The sequence below is a fragment of the Parambassis ranga genome, chromosome 18 (genome assembly GCF_900634625.1).
Source record: "Parambassis ranga chromosome 18, fParRan2.1, whole genome shotgun sequence".
Lineage (NCBI taxonomy): Eukaryota > Metazoa > Chordata > Actinopteri > Ambassidae > Parambassis > Parambassis ranga.
In genome coordinates, this window is record NC_041038.1 from 4,812,121 (window position 1) to 4,828,631 (window position 16,511).

General features: G+C 43.5%; 1 protein-coding gene across 3 annotated transcripts in view; it reads right to left on the minus strand.

The window, feature by feature from the left end:
- Window positions 1–10,673: 10,673 nt before the first annotated feature.
- The window catches only part of afap1 (actin filament associated protein 1), a 70,138-nt gene continuing 64,300 nt past the window's right edge, over window positions 10,674–16,511 (minus strand). For 2 of the 3 annotated variants that reach the window (XM_028429219.1, XM_028429218.1), the window contains exons 13-17: window positions 14,066–14,192; window positions 13,248–13,412; window positions 12,982–13,172; window positions 12,734–12,901; window positions 10,674–12,393 (exon numbers count right to left, since the gene is read on the minus strand). In XM_028429219.1, the coding sequence (XP_028285020.1) occupies window positions 12,367–12,393; window positions 12,734–12,901; window positions 12,982–13,172; window positions 13,248–13,412; window positions 14,066–14,192 (678 nt within the window). In that variant the 3' untranslated portion in view covers window positions 10,674–12,366. Of the gene's footprint in view, window positions 12,394–12,733; window positions 12,902–12,981; window positions 13,173–13,247; window positions 13,413–14,065; window positions 14,209–16,201; window positions 16,420–16,511 lie in introns of all 3 variants that reach the window. The other variant, XM_028429220.1, reaches the window with a different exon arrangement.

Consider the following 16,511-nt stretch of genomic DNA (forward strand, 5'->3'; position numbering starts at 1 on the left):
ATCTGATCTGCCTGGCAATAACCTTCAGATACATAAACACCAATCCAGACATCAGAAGTGTAACCAGCAGATGCAGTTATGTTGACAAGTTGTTCCATTTCTTCAGTGGTTTCAATAGTAGCCAGGTCTGTGTGGTAGTTTCTGCAGTAGGTCTGAGCCTCAGACCAAGTCTTAGATTCATTAACAAAGTGGTACTGATGGACAAAACAAGAGGAGAGGACGAGTCTCCCTGTGAGAAAATCAAATGTTTCAACATGTGAGGTGGTTCCAGATTAACAAAGAGGATTTTATCCAATAGATTCTAGCAAACAGAAAGAGTTGACTGACCTGAGAGGAACAGGACAGCCAGCAGGATCCTCTCCATCTGTCGGGATTGCCAGGTGGTTTGGAATCAAAAGCAGGGGCTCAGACCCAGTAGTTAAGAAATGCAGTTCCTTTAATACAAACTAGGGTTCCGTTAGATGTTAGACCAAGCAACAGTACAACAGGAACAGGGCAGCCACAGGAGTCAGGAGGCAAAATGTGGTCAACACAGGATAACAATAAAACCAGACAAGGGCACCCAAAGCAGGCAAAAGGTCGGTAATCCAAAAATACGAAGAAAGCTAAACCATAAAACTGTGATTTTCCATGAATCATTTCAGACACTTTGACATGCTCACATTTAGAAATCTTAGGTGGTGCATCAACAGGTGTGTGCTGTGAACAAATGCAAATCATGCACATGTGATAGCAACATTTAACTTGCTAATATTCTGAGATAATGCAAACTGCTGCATGCAAACGTGTGGGCACCTCTTAGGTAAATCACTGCATCGGTTTATCACTTGCTGAGCTTTTCAAGCCGCAGCTTCATTGTAACACAAGTGCCTGAAGTCTGGCAGGTATTTTGGCCCATTCCTCCACATGTGCTTGCAGCTGAAACTCCTCACCCAGCAACAAGAAATTCTATTTTCTGATTGGTCGATTGGTTCCTTTGAGTCATTTATAGTCTATGGGAATGTAACTGTAGTTCTCTGGAGGTGGTCTGTGGCTGGTCTGTGATCAATTTATCCATCCTTCACCTGTGCCTCTCCTGTATTTTATTCAGCCTACCACGTCTTTCCTTCACAGTGGCTGCTCCTGTGGTCTACCATTTCTGCACTGCACTGGCAGTGGGTGTCATGGTGGTGCAGTGGTTCCTGGTTTGAATCTGACTGGGGCCTTTTTGTGTGGAGTTTTCATGTTATCCCTGTGCCTGCATGGGTTTTCTCTTGGTGCTCCGGCTTCCTCCCACCATCTAAAGACTTTTTAGGTTAATTGGTGACTCTAAATTGCCCGTAGGTGTGAGTGTGAATGGTTGTCCGTCTGTGTGTTGCCCTGCAATGGACTGGTGACCTGCCCAGGGTGTATCCTGCTTCTCACCTAAAGCTAGCTGCATCGTGACCCTGCACTGTGGGACAAAGCGGGTTAATTGAAAATGGATGGATGGATTACTGAAAATGGAGACAGACAGTCCAAACCTTCCAGATCATTTCTTGCACCCATCTCAGACTGAATGTCCTGCAGTTTGAATGTAGAGCAGGAAGCAGGATGCTAAGCATAACTTATGGAAATCTGTGGGAGGTCAGCAGAAAAGATCACTGGCACCTCTCTCACTGAACTAGCAGCACTAGCATCATGGTGGACTCCCTCATCCCAGAAACACTCCTGTCCTTTGGTAGGAGACTTCAGAGCGTCCTAGTTTTTCGTATTATATAATACTTCATACAACAGTGAGCAGTGCATCATTTTTCAAGAACATAAATTGATACAATTCTGATCAAGCAGCAGTGTACAAGAAGGGCCAGAGCACTCTACCTGCTGAGGAGACTGCAGTCTTTTGGAGTGAAAGGGGCACTCCTGAAGACCTTCTATGACTCTGTGGTGGTGGCAGGAGGGTCCTGGCAAAACTGACATCACTGCTGGACAAGTCCCACCCCCTGCAAGACGCCCTGTTGGCACTACAGAGCAGCTTCAGTGACAGGCTGCTCCACCCTCGCTGTGTGAAGCAGAGATTCAGAAGGTCTTTCCTTCCTGCTGCTGTCAGACTGTTCAACAAGCACTCCTGATCATGTGCAATATTATTTATTTGAAGTGACACATCACATTAAAAGCAGGCAGCTAATAGTTTCAGAAACAAGGTCCTTTAAAAGAAGTCCAGATTTAAAATGGTTAAAAGTTCATTCATTCAAAGGAGGTCTCCACTGTAAAAGTAAAAACACATAAACATAGCCACACAGTCCTCAGGGTAGAAGGAGGTCCAGTCCAATCAAGCTTCAGGCGCACAGCGTGACTCTCAAAGTCCAAGACTGTGTCCACATCCAGAAGCACTCCTTCAAACAGTCCTCCTCTCAGCTGCTGATGTCTTTCACTGTTTCCCCCTGAGATCGCCACATGGTATCCGCAGCTCCACCTGCAGCTCCACCACTGCTCTCCTCATAGGCCACCTGACACCCTGCCCCTGAGCAGCTATTGGCCATCTTTGTTGTCAGTCTTATGACTCATCCGCTTGATTGGTTTATGGGCTGTACTCCGCGCCAGAGAGGTCACAACACAGCAACAACAAGCTACAGAACAAATCTAAACAGTCACAACTAAACACTAAATCAAACCTAATAATCCACTTAATTACACACGGCATGCTCCCGTATAAATATATATAGAGAAAAATATACATACAAGAAACATAAACAATATGAGAAAAATAACAAGGTGCCTGTGCTGTGTGACATTCGTATCATCTGTTTGACAGTCACTTCCTACCTACCCTACTTTCACCTTGACCTTTGACCTTGTTCGCACGGAACCTGATGATGTTAGTTCATATTTCAGAGCTCCTCTTTCTGTCTCTTCCTCTCTTTGTGGAAGACGTTCCCATCAGGCTGTTCTCTCCACTTCAGGGTGACTCCAGTCACTCCTTTCTCCTTCAGTGTGTCCTGGAGCTGCAACACACACACATAGGGTCAACTATTTTATTCCTGTTGTCATGGTTTCAGCCAGGTCTTTTATTTTGTAGTTCATTTTCTGTTTGTATTAGTTTGCTAATAAGTCTGCATTTGTGTCCGCCATCTCACAGTCCCCTCATATTACGAACTGGCCATTAAAGGACGCAGCAGACATGCAAGAGGTCGGAGCGGCTGTTAAAAGCCAAAACCCTCTGGGAACACCATTTAAAATGGTGCACCTCTGGAGGAAGGTCTTCTGGCTTTGGAAAACTGTTCAGGCCGAGTTAGACCTAGTGGACAACCTGCCATCACCTCCCACAGACCACGAGGAGATGTGGTGGATGGTTAACCGCAGGGTTGTCCTGCTCCAACAGCTGGGGGAGATGTGGAACCGCTCCCGAGTCCCAGTCCCGACGCCGGTGGTCCGGCCCCTACTATGGTCCTCAGTCCCGACCCCGGTGGTCCTTCGCCTCTGGTCCTTCGCCTCTGGTCTTCAGTCCCGACACCGGTGGTCCTTCGCCTCTGGTCCTTCGCCTCTGGTCTTCAGTCCCGACGCCAGTGGTCCTCCCTCAGTTCAGGCTTCCTGTCCGGACCCCAGAGGGTCCTCGGCTCTGGTTTCCTGGGGTCTGGTTTCCTGTCCGGACCCCGAAGGGTCCTCGGCTCTGGTTTCCTGTCCGGACCCTGGAGAGTCTTCTGCTCCAGCGCCAGTCTCCAGTCTGGACCCTGGAGGGTCTTCTGCCTCGTCTTTGGCTCTGGCTTCCAGTCTGAACCCTGGAGGGTCCGCCTCGCCTTCCTCGCTGGTCTTCTGCCCGGACCCAGGAGGGTCCGCCTCCTCGTCCTCGCTGGTGGTCTTCCGCCCGGACCCAGGAGGGTCCGACGTCTCGTCCTCGCTGGTGGTCTTCCGCCCGCACCCAGGAGGGTCCGCCGTCTCGTCCTCGCTGGTGGTCTTCCGCCCGGACCCTGGAGGGTCCGCGTCTCCATCGTTGGTGGTCTTCCGCCCGGACCCTGGAGGGGCCGCGTCTCTATCTCTGTTGTTCTTCCGCCCGGACCCTGGAGGGTCTGCAACCTCGTCTCTGGCGTTCCCCCGCCGTTCCTCTCGACCCTGGGAAATCTCGGCCTTCTCAGCTTCTGGCCTTGCTCTCTGAGTCCCCCCAGACTTCGTCATGCTGGGTCTCTACCCAGTTTTCTGAGTTTTTGTTTTCTGGACCCTTATTAGAATGATTTTTTGCTCCCTGTATTTTTGTTCAGACTTTTGGTTTCTAGTGTATGTATGTGTGTTTGTTTTAGTTTTACTAGACACTTCCTGTTTTACTTTGAAACTTGATCTTCCCCTTGTGTTTCAGTTCTGTTTACTTCCCCTTCCTCATGTGTGCTCCCTTCCCCCTCCTGTGATTACCTGCTCCGCCCTAATGTGCTTCACCTGTGTCCAATTGTCTTCCCGCCCTCCTGTGTATAAAGCCTGTGTGTTTCCTGCCCCTGTTCGTCTTGTGAGTAATCCGAGTGTCCCAGCCTTTCTTCAGCCAGTTGGTTTCAGTGAGTAATTTGGTGTTTCAGTGTTCAGCCCTGTGTTTTTGGATCCTTTGTCTTGGACTCTTGTCTACAGTTTTGCCTTTTGTCCCTTGTACCTTTGCCATGCTGACTGATCACCCGTGTACCGAACCCTGGCTTATATTAAAGGAACTGAGTTTGTTTTCACCTCCGGCTAAGTCTGCATTTGTGTCTGCCATCTCACAGTCCCCTGACACCTGTATAACTGAACGAGCCTGTCTTGGATCTATTAATGATTTACCTTTTTCAGGAGTTCTGCTCTTACAGTGGTGTTGTTCATATTCACAGAGGGGTGGTCAATCTTCATCGTCGTCTTCACCACATGTTTCTTCACTGGTTCTGGAGGAATGAGCAGAGACATCACTTTAATCTTCTGTTTATTGTTAGATTGTTTAAAAACACATAGAATGTATATGATATCAACTGTAGGTCTGTTCTCTGATTTTACTGCAGGACAGTGAAGCACTCACCGCTGTAACAGATAAATGGTAATGTCGTTTCACAGGACAGAAACCTCCAACTTCCTGATCTATGCATTGATGCTGCGCCACAGATGACTTCCATGGAGCCGAGTAGGTTTCTGACGGTGTCCCAGTGGCTGAAGAAGAAGCTGCTCCCATCAGACCAGAAAAAGTTAGGATCTCTAAATAAGCCAATCCATGCCCACTGTCCACTTGGCACCAAGTTCTGGACTCTTTGTTTCTCTGTGACATTCCTCACAGTAGCTAGGTCTCTGAAGTTCTCCCTGCAGTATCTCTGACCACTGGACCAACTCATTTGTTGATTCACATAAACAAAGTCAGGATCCAGCTGTGTTCCTGTATTAAGAGGGTGAGGGTGGTGAGGGGAAGCTGACTTAACAATCTGTATTTCAAAATAAAGTTAGGTTGAAGTAAATGCTTCATAGTATTACCTCTGTCACAGATAAATGTGTATGATTTTGTGCACCCATCATCCCCCCATCCTCGTTGGCCTCCAGCATTCACACAAAACTGATCTTTATAAAAGTTTGGTTCAGAAATAGATGTGTCCCAGGCTCTGAATTCAGCCCCGCTCCCATTGAAGCCATCTGACCACCTCCAGTCTACTTTACTGTACAAACCAATCCAGACCTCAGACAGCTGAACTTTGGATGTCGTCATAAAAACCATCAGCTCTTCATTATTTTCAATGGTGGCCAGGTCTGTGTACGTCTGTCTGCAGTGTTTCTGAGCTTCAGTCCATGTCTTATTATAAGGAACAAAGTGGTACTGACGGAGACGGCAGGCGGAGAAGCGCCATCCTGTGAGAGACAAACAAGTACATCAACAACTAACTACAAATACAATAACCCTGCTATATAATTCACTGACCTGAGAGGCACAGTAGAAACAGCAGGATCCGCTCCATCGTGTGTGTGTGTGGTGTTCCCATCAGTGAAAACTTTTATTGCTGTTCCCATGCAAATATATTTCCACAAGTGTCACAGAGTATTGACACTAAATGAGCTCTGAGACATTCTTTGTAATGCAGTTTGAATGTAGAGCAGGAAGCAGGAAGCTGAGCTAAACTTATGGAAATCTGTGGGAGGTCAGCAGAAAAGATCACATCCAGCACCTTGTCAATACCTGTGCTGACCTTTGACCTTTCAATCTATCCTTTAAACCGTGGCTTTAATGTGTGTTTTGTTTTTTTAGAATAGTGATTAGACTGTGAAATATGTGTGTTGAAGATTTCATTAATTTGCTTTCATATGCTGAAGTGACAATATATCATTATACTGTACTGTACTCAACTATACTATCCTATAGTATAGTTGAGTACAGCAGTGCCACCTAGACTTCAGAGACTAGGAACTCTATATTTATAATATATTTTTCATCATATATTATATAATACTTCATATAACAGTGAGCAGTGCATAATTATCAAAGCACATAAATTGATACAATTCTGATCAAGCAGCACTTTACAAGAAGGGCCAGAGCTGGCTCTACCTTCTGAGGAGACTGCAGTCTTTTGCCTGAAGACCTTCTATGACTCTGTGGTGGCATCAGTCATTCTGTACAGTGTGGTCTGCTGGAACAGCAGTATCACTGAGAGGGAGAGGAAGAAGCTGGACAAAGTGATCAGGAAGTCCAGCTCTGTCCTGGGCTGTTCTCTGGACTCAGTGCTGGAGGTGGGTGATAGGAGGGTCCTGAAAAAACTGACATCCATGCTGGATAACGAGTCCCACCCCCTGCACGACGCCCTGTCAGCACTGCAGAGCAGCTTCAGTGACAGGTCTTTCCTTTCTGCTGCTGTCAGACTGTTCAACAAACGCTCCTGATCATGTGCAATATTTCTACACAGCATTGTACAATAACAGATGTATTTATGTAGTTGCTGGATGCACTGTGTATAGTCTACAAACCACTAATACCTCCACTCATCTGTGCAATATCTGCAAAATCTTCTATTTTATATCTTTTGCTATTTTTACTACTGCTGCATCTGCACTGTTGCAACAATGCAGTTTCCCTATTGTGCGACAAATAAAGGTTTTCTTATTCTTATTAACAATGCATTTTCTCTTCTCAATAATTCATCATCACAAGTGACACATCACATTAAAAGCAGGCAGCTAATAGCTTCAGAAACAACGTCCTTTAAAAGAAGACCACATTTTAAATGTTCAAAAGTTCATTCATTCAAAGGAGGTATCCACTGCAAGCTCCAAGCTACCGAACAAATCTAAACAGTCACAGCTCTAAAGAACACACTAAATCAAACCTAATAATCCACTTAATTACACACTGCAAGCTGCTGTATAAATATATATATATAGATAAATATACATACAAGAAACATCAACAATATGAGAAAAACAACAAGGTGCCTGTGCTGTGTGACATTCAGATCATCTGTTTGACAGTCACCTCCTACCTGCCCACCTTTCACCTTGACCTTTGACCTCGTTTTTCACATGGAACCTGATGAGTTCTCTGGAAAAATGAGTTTCTATGATGATGTTAGTTCATATTTCAGAGCTTCTTCTTCTGTCTCTCCCTCTCTTTGTGGAAGAATTTCCCATCAGGCTGTTCTCTCCACTTCAGGGTGACTCCAGTCACTCCTTTCTCCTTCAGTCTGTCCTGGAGCTGCAACAAATCTGTCAATATGGGGTGCTGTGTGTACATTAATGAGGGAAACAATGACCTGAAATGATTTTAGCAAATGGCTGCAATATAACAAGTGAAAAATGTAAGGGGGTCTGAAAACTTTCTTTACCTACTGTATATGCACACACACTCACCATGTCCTTCTTTCACCATGACTGTGATGGACCCGATGAGTTCTCAAAATAAATATGAACAGAACACACAGCAGTCATTCAGTGGACAGCAGATTCAGTGTATTTCAAATTTACATTTGTCACTGCTTCATGTGAATTTACACAAAAACAAACAAAAACAGAGTCAGTTGAGCCTTCAAACAGTGACTGCAAGCATCACATGCAAATCTACTGCACCAAGACAAACTCCACACTTTGCATTATGAACTCTCTGTGTGTACGGAAGGTCACACAGGCTTTAGATAAGTGTTATGGAAAAACCACAGAAATGTATTAATACAGCATGATCAACAGCGACACAGTGGACCACACAAGTGAACACTTGTACTGCCAGAAGAAGTCCTGAAGGTCTCAACACAACATTTGTATTGTTTGTGTTTACCCAGAAAACTTTATCTTATCTTAGGTCATCTTAGGACCCAGAGGTAGACCACAGATCAGGGGAAGGGTGAAGAGAATTTTAATAAAGGTTTAGGTGGAGTGTAGTTTCCAATGGGCAGGAACAGGAGCCACAGCGTCAGCTATCACTAGCACGAAAGGTACTTTACGCTAGAATTAACAAGAGGAGGCAGAGCACACCACTCCACCCCATCAGGCTGTTCTCTCCACTTCAGAGTGACTCCAGTCACTCCTTTCTCTATCAGTCTGTCCTGGAGCTGCAGCACACACAGTAACAGGAAGATAAATCAGTGACTGAACGTCAAATGAGCTGCATGTTTTTCTGACATGTTTCATTATAACATACATCCAGACATCAAACAAACAGGTCATGTGTGTTTGTAGCAGCTTCAGCAGTGGAACACTGACACAACAACACTGCCACCTTCTGGTCAAACTGATAATTACAACATTAACCATGAACCAGCATGCTGTTGTTAAGACATTTCTGACACTGCAGAGCCTCTATGTACACGTTGAAGAGAAGCATTACATTCAGCTCGTCCTCACCAGGAAAATGTAGAGAGAGCTAAATGTTTCTAGTCTTTGTATCCATGGTAACCAAAAATGGTGAACAGAAAGACAGAAAGAATTTGCAGACTGACCTTTTTCAGGAGCTCTGCTTTAGCAGCAGGGTCATTCAGAGCCACAGAGGAGTCCTCTGACTTTATCCTCACCTGAACCACTTCAAACACATAAGAGACAAAAACTGACTGTGAGTTTGTTGTTGTTTTAAAGGTGTGACCTCACAACTGTAACAATGTACCTTTTTTATGAAGCTCTTCCTTTACAGGCTTCAGTTTGTCATAACAGATAAATGGTAGTTTGTAGTTATTGGTCAGTAACGTCCATCTTCCTGATTTCTGCACAGCTGCAGCACCATACCATGGAAGAGAGCCAGTTATTTCTGGAATATCATCCCAGTATCTGAATGAAGATTTTCTGCCATCACTCCAGTAAATCATTGGATAGTGGATATGTCCAGTCCATGCCGTCACTCCACTCGGCATCAACACATCAACAGTGGTCTCCTTGTGTGATATATGCATGAAGTTCTCCTTGCAGTACTTCCAGGCTCTGACCCAGTCCATCTGTTCATTCACAAAGACACTCTGGAGTGTTTCTGCATGATGGAGATAGAAAACACACACACATATATATATATATATATATATATATATATATATATATATATATATATATATATATATATATACACATATATATATATACACATATATATATATATATATATATATATATATATATATATATATATATATATATATATATATATATATATATATATATATATCTTGAGAAGAGAGAGAGAGAGACAGAGAGAGATGCTGTGTTTCTTGTCCCATGTATTCACTCACCATTGTAACAGATGAATGGACGTTTCACTGTGCAGCTTTCATGCATGATTTCTTGGCTCTTTGTCATGCTGGTACATTGTGATCGATCAGAATAATAGAGGATGGTTTGGTTCATCCAGTTCCAAAAATAATCATCAATCTGATCTGCCTGGCAATAACATTCAGATACATAAACACCAATCCAGACATCAGAAGTGTAACCAGCAGATGAAGCTGTGTTGACAAGTTGTTCCATTTCTTCAGTGGTTTCAATAGTAGCCAGATCTGTGTGGTTCTTTCTGCAGTAGGTCTGAGCCTCAGACCAAGTCTTAGGTTCATTAACAAAGTGGTACTGATGGACAAGACAAGAGGAGAGGACGAGTCCCCCTGTGAGGAAATCAAATGTTTGAACACGTAAGGTGGCTCCAGATTAACAAAGAGGATTTCATCCAATAGATTCTAGAAAACAGAAAGAGTTGACTGACCTGAGAGGAACAAGACAGCCAGCAGGATTCTCTCCATCATGATGAGCTCTGTGGGCTCCCTATGCAAAAACAACTGCAATGGTGGTTTTATGTAAATGTCTGCAGACAGGTCATCATCCAGGTGTGCTGACATATAACCAGAGTTCTCATATTACAACAGTTATGGGGGGGGGGCAATTTCACACATACATTTTAACTGATGGTTAAATCCCATGTTGGACCCTTCCTCTCGCTTCCAAGTCCTAACCCAAACTCCTCTCAGACAATAAGTTTGTGAAATTTATGGAAGAACACATACTTTATTCCAGACTAATATGTCCCCAGATAAACCTAGTGTAATAGTTTGGGACACTCTTAAGGTGTACTTTAGAGGATTATTCAGGGGGATCTCACAGTGATGGTTAACAGAAATGGTCTCTTCAGAATAAAGTGCAGACAGCAGTTTGTTTGTCAGGATGTTTATTCATTTATGTACAGGCATGTCTGTCCCCGAGGTGGAGACTGTCTGAGATATACAATAGAGTAGAAAACATATAAGGTGCAGAAACCAAACACTGATGCATTACCCCCCCCCCCTTCCCACAATGCCAAGCTATGTACAGCAGGTTCACATTTACTCAGCTACATACTTTGCAGATAACACTCACCTACAGCTCGGTCCTCATGCTAACATGCTGACTATACTGCAGCTAGCAGAAATGTAGGACGTTGTAAGCAGGCAGAGTAAATATTTACATGAGCAGAATGAAAGTGTGTGCATGCTAACGCTACATCTGTTAACAACCCAGTATATGTATGTAGAATCTACATGGTAACAAAGCTTAAACAATGCTGATTTAATTATAAAAAAAACATGAAAATATGACATCCATATTTGTGTGTGTGTGTGTGTGTGTGCCTATGTGCTGCATTGTGGAAAACGAAATCACAATCTCTGATCTATCAGAACACACAGCTATTTCAGTAAGTCAGTGTAAAAATTGTTGCAGGGTTTGAATGTGCCTTGGAGACACACACACAAACACACACATACACAAATCACAGGACTACAGTAGAACAGTGCTGTGATTACTGACTGAGGCTCTTGGGGATTAGATTACTGTGAGTTTATTTTACTGTCAGATCTGAGGCAACACACACCATGCTGGAGTAAAGGCAGCCACCCACTAATACGCAGAGGGTCTATTTAAAGAAGCACAGTTCCTTTACAAGGTTAAAATGCTAACGCTGTGGCACATGGCTTATTGTTTTGACTTGTCTATCATTTTCTTTCAGTGAATTATCTTTTTCATAAAGGCTGCTAAATAGCTTATTAGCAAGCTATCCATAAAACAATGATTTGCCATAAATGATTATAAACACATCTACATGCTTACATGTAGGAATCTTTGGCGGTACATGAATTTCAACAGATTTGTGCTGTTTCAAAGTGAACAAAGGCAAATCACGCACTCGTGACAACAATATTTAACTTGCTAATATTCTGAGCTAATGCAAACTGCTGCATATTTGCATGGTTACACTGACGGATGCATGCTAAGTGTAAACGCTGTAAAGTCGCTGTATTTGTTAAGGCAGTGAGTGCATGCAGAAGTGTGCAGTTTCACTTTCAATAGGTTTAGTTTTAATGCTTATGGTTTAAAGTCGTTTATAGTTCCATCTGAATGCAGATAATATTTCAGAAGACTGTGAATGTGCTGCAGTTTGAATGTAGAGCAGGAAGCAGGAAGCTGAGCTGAATCTATGGAAATCAGTGGGAAGTCATGGATCACCATGTGTGTGTGAAAATGTCTTGGTGTAGAATAATTCTGCTTTTTTTAAATTCCTCTTACAGAAGCTGCTTTTTTACTCAGCTGGTGTTGCGTTACCTTCATGAGATGCACCTCTGTGTATGGCCACCAATAAGGAAATGGGAATATTCTACAAAAATACTTTAAATATATCAACATAAATAAACAAAGGGAAGCTAGTATTTTCCTTTAAACATTTACAAATAAATACTTAAAATGGCAGTTGATAGAAAAGACATTACAGACACTTGTTGCACAACTTAGTACACTGAGCATGCTCAATAGCAGAGAAGTTAAAAAAAGTTGCTATGTATGTCTGCACTGGTACTTACAGTATTCTAAAGCAGTCACTTGTTGTAGTGAATGCTGTGTGTCCTCCTCAGCGCACTCTCTGACTGTATGAACAGTTTTAAATAAATATATACACACATGTCTTCAACAGAAAAGAGGAATGAGGCTGCTGTGAGCTCTTTATGTGCCAGTCTTCTGCTCCCACTCCTGCAAAACAAACACAGAATCATTCAGTTTATACGTTGACCATCCGACTACATCAGGTATTTTGCATAACACACAGTACCTGGTATATATAAAAGGCAGAAATTGTCAAGTTCTTATATATAAAACCTTTAAAATGTTTTTTTTTTTCAAATTTTGTACCCATACCCAGTCATTCTATCAGTTGTACTGCAGCAGCAGGAGAATGTCTGGTGTGTAGTCGGACCATTAACCAAGCAATGAAAGCTTGGTTACAGATCAGGGTGTCCACACACTTTTGATCTGTTGTGTATACAGTAGCTAGACTAGGTGTTGCTGCACTGTGTGCACACTGTGATCTGACCTTAGCCTTCCTGAGGACGTGTCCCCGCACCGTTGAGGTCTTCTGGCCGCTCTGCTGCCGGCGTAGCAGTGAGGCACTGTTGACTGGCAGGGAGCAGGACTCTGTGTCACTGGTGTCACAGCTGGAGAAGGGAGAGGACTCCTGTGTCCGTCGCAGCATGGCTGGTGACTACACACACACACAGAGGTGAGAATCAGCCTCCAACAGCATCACAAGTAAGACCGCACAAGAGCTTTATCTGTTCTGACCTGTAGGCCGGGGGAGCCAGATTTAGGTTCGATGGTGAGGCCCAGGGTGACCCCTCCACTCAGGGCTTTCTTTAGGCTCTCCTTTACTTCAGTCAGTTCTAGCTCCAGGTTCACCCGCTCCTCCTCCTTTTTCCTGCACTCCTCTTCCACTTTCTTCAGTCGCTCTGACAGGGAGGCCTGTGATCGTTTGCCTGATAGAGGAAGAGACGAGAATTATGAGTCTGCCAAACATTTGACCTTTCTGCATTCATATCCATCTCTCTTACCAGTAGCTGCCTCCACAGCATTGCGCAGGTCTCTCTTCTCCTTCTTCAGCTGGGTCAGGTGGTTTCTTATGTCCTGCTTCTTCTTCATCATCTCTTCCTCTTTGGCCTGCAGTCGCTTGGCATCAGCCTCCACACGGTTCTTGCCATACTTACACTGCTCTGCATCTGCACAAAAATAAAGTGATCAGACACCAGAAATCTACACATCTCACAGCCTTAATCTGTAATTAATTATTACTATATGAGCTTTGCTTATGAAGAATCACTTAATCAAACCACCACTGACATTCTCAAATTCAATACACTCATTTGACAGTGGAAATATAAGAAGTGTGCGGCATACTCTAAATCCAACATGACACATATGTGGTATTTCCATTCCGACATTTGGAGGAGCGACAAGCTGCACAAGCGGTTACAACCCTCCTCGTTCACACATTAGTCAAAAAACACTATTTTGAACCACGAGGATTAACATGACCACATTTTACCCCGCTGCAAGGAGCCGGGCTCTGCTTCTGCTGTCACGCCTGAGCATTTTCCTCGACGTTGGCAGGAGGATGAAGTCTGGCCCGTGTGCGTCACATAGACCGTCTAGAGGGTAGGATAGCTTTAAGGTTTTGGAGTTATTTAATCCCCCCCCCCACTTAACCCAACTGTAATTTGGATATCCTGCATTTTCCAAATTGCTGTGGAGCAGAGTTTTTCTAGAAAGCAATCAGCTGTGGTGAAGCCAGACAAACTGTCTGCTCCCTCACGGCACAAAACCTGACCTGACCGCCAGATGCTCATGATGTAAATGATGCCACAACACTTACTGGAGTTGTTGCGTTTAAGAGATGCCGTCCCGTTCATCCCGTTCACTCCATTCTTCTTAGGTTGATTCTTTGGCTCTGCCTTCTGTTTTGATGCCACCCCATTGGTTGTTCCCTTCTTTCCTTTGAGCTGATTACAGCAGACACACAAACACAAGGTAAAACAACATTAATGTACTTTAAATAAATAATATTTAGTCACTCTTTTAGCTTTGTTTCGGTCTACTTGATAAGCTAAAGGAGGAAAGGGTTTCAGGTGGCCCTCCCAAGGTTCAGATCAGCCTGCTGCCTGCAGGCTGTCCCACACCTCATTGGCTTAAAGCTTCTTACAGTGGAGAGGTACTTTGTGGTCTTGGAAGCCATGTTAACACTCCTTGGCCATGCCACACACAGTACACACATCAAAGGGTTGGCAGGGAGGAGGCGGGGCAACATACAACACCATGTGGTGACTTATATGGCTGTGGAAGCAGGGTGGCACTTAGAGCAGGGCTGTAAAGAATAAATTACACACACTGCCAACACTTGTTGAGAGGGAGGAAGGAAGTAGACTGTGCGGTACAACCATATGAGAACCGGCCCACACAGCCCACATATCTGAGCAGTGTATATGTTCCATACTCATGTTCTAATTCAAACGTTATTGATAAATAATCAGCTTAAACACAGCATCCTAAATGGATCTGAAGGATAAGATAAACCTTTCCAAAGCTGTGGGACTGATTTCAGTTGTGGTAATGGCAATAATTAAATTACTAAGAACCAAATGTTGTCAGGCTGATGGGAAAGTATGGTGGCCTCCTGAGTGGCCAACATCAAAACCTTATCTACCAAGTGCTGCAGGAATTTGGCTTTGTAGGTCATTACCTTGACCCAAAAATGTATTTTAACATTTCTAAATATCATTTTAGCTATGAACGTGCTATGAAAACAGCAGGCCTATTTTTAAATTTGCCAACATTTGACTCATTTTTTCTTATTTCCAGGAACATCCCAGGCCTGGAAAATAGATTAAGGGCTGTATTCATCAAGATGCTAAGAATCCCCTCAGAAAGTGCTTAGCCTAAAACATCTTAGTAAGGACTCTTAGCTTAAAAGTGATTTAAGAACATACTCAGACTCTGAGGAAGGAGCAGACAAGTTTGATCTTGAGGAGGAGTGGTTGACCCCATTGCTAAGTGACACATTGTTTTGGAGATGAGATTGGTTGACAGGAAAAACATGAGAACTCATTCCTAATAATATAAACAGTATAGAATGGACAGTGGAAGTCTTGTAGCCTCAAATGATGATGTGATCATAAATATAAATGGCTTGGATGTAATTCAACCTGTTAGATATTAACGCTGGGCGACCTGACCTATCTGTCATCAGCTTTCTGAAGCAACGGTATATGATCTGAAGGAAGGTAGCAACACTTCCTTTGAAATCCAAAAGTAGGACACATTGCTTTATCTAAAGGCAGGCAGGCACAATATTATCAAGATTTTTTATTTAACAACGACAGATAGGTCTGTGGAACACATTTTCTGTGTAAGCTTATCATTGATGTGATAGACCTATTCTGTAAGCATTTAATAGCTCACTGTCATTCATAGTTTGGAGAATGTTTCTCCTCTGTGTCCCCCTAAAAAGTTCTCCTCTCTACTGTTAACTGTTTCCACTCTAGTGTTCTGCTAACAGGTCTTAATTATAAGGGAAAATGTTCTCTTTTTCTGAAAAGATGTGTTTGCTAGGTTAATTAATCACTCTAAGTTGCCCGCAGGGCAAGTGTGTATGGTTGTTTGTCTATCTATGTTAGGCCGCCTCTCACCCGTAGATAGCTGGGATAGGCTGCAACCCCATCGTCACCCTGAACTACAGGACAAGCAGATTCAGGAAATGGATGGATGGCTTCTACCTGTTTGACATCTATTGTGTAAACAGCAGTTTGTGTATAACCAGTTTTAAGTAATAATGTTATTTGCAGCATAATCTAACATTTCATAAATTTACTTTTAATCATAAAGCCTAACAATAAGAACTCAGTGACTGAAGACCAGCAAAGGTAGCAGAGATGATTCATTAAAGAGAAATGACACACAACAGAGAAAAGAGTGAAGCTTAAAGGGCAGTATGTTAGTCACCTGAGGAGCAGCTTTAGTTTTAGAATCAGCAGAGAGGAACTTAGAAGACACTTTAGAAACAGGGGCTTTGTAGTGACCAGTGGAAACTGAGGAAGAAGCAGACTTGGGAGGATAGCGGGTGGTCAGCTTGGGTGAGGGCATATTCTCATAGAGCTCAGCATTCTCATAGTGTGCCTCCTCTTTCAGCTGGCGCCCCCCTGTGCTGGGACTGGAATACAGCACCTCTGGCTCCTTATGCAAAGACCAGCAGGCATGCAAGCAAACAGAGGAAGAGAGAAGCAAAGGAAGAGGAAGAGACGATAGTAGCATAAAGTTAGTATCTT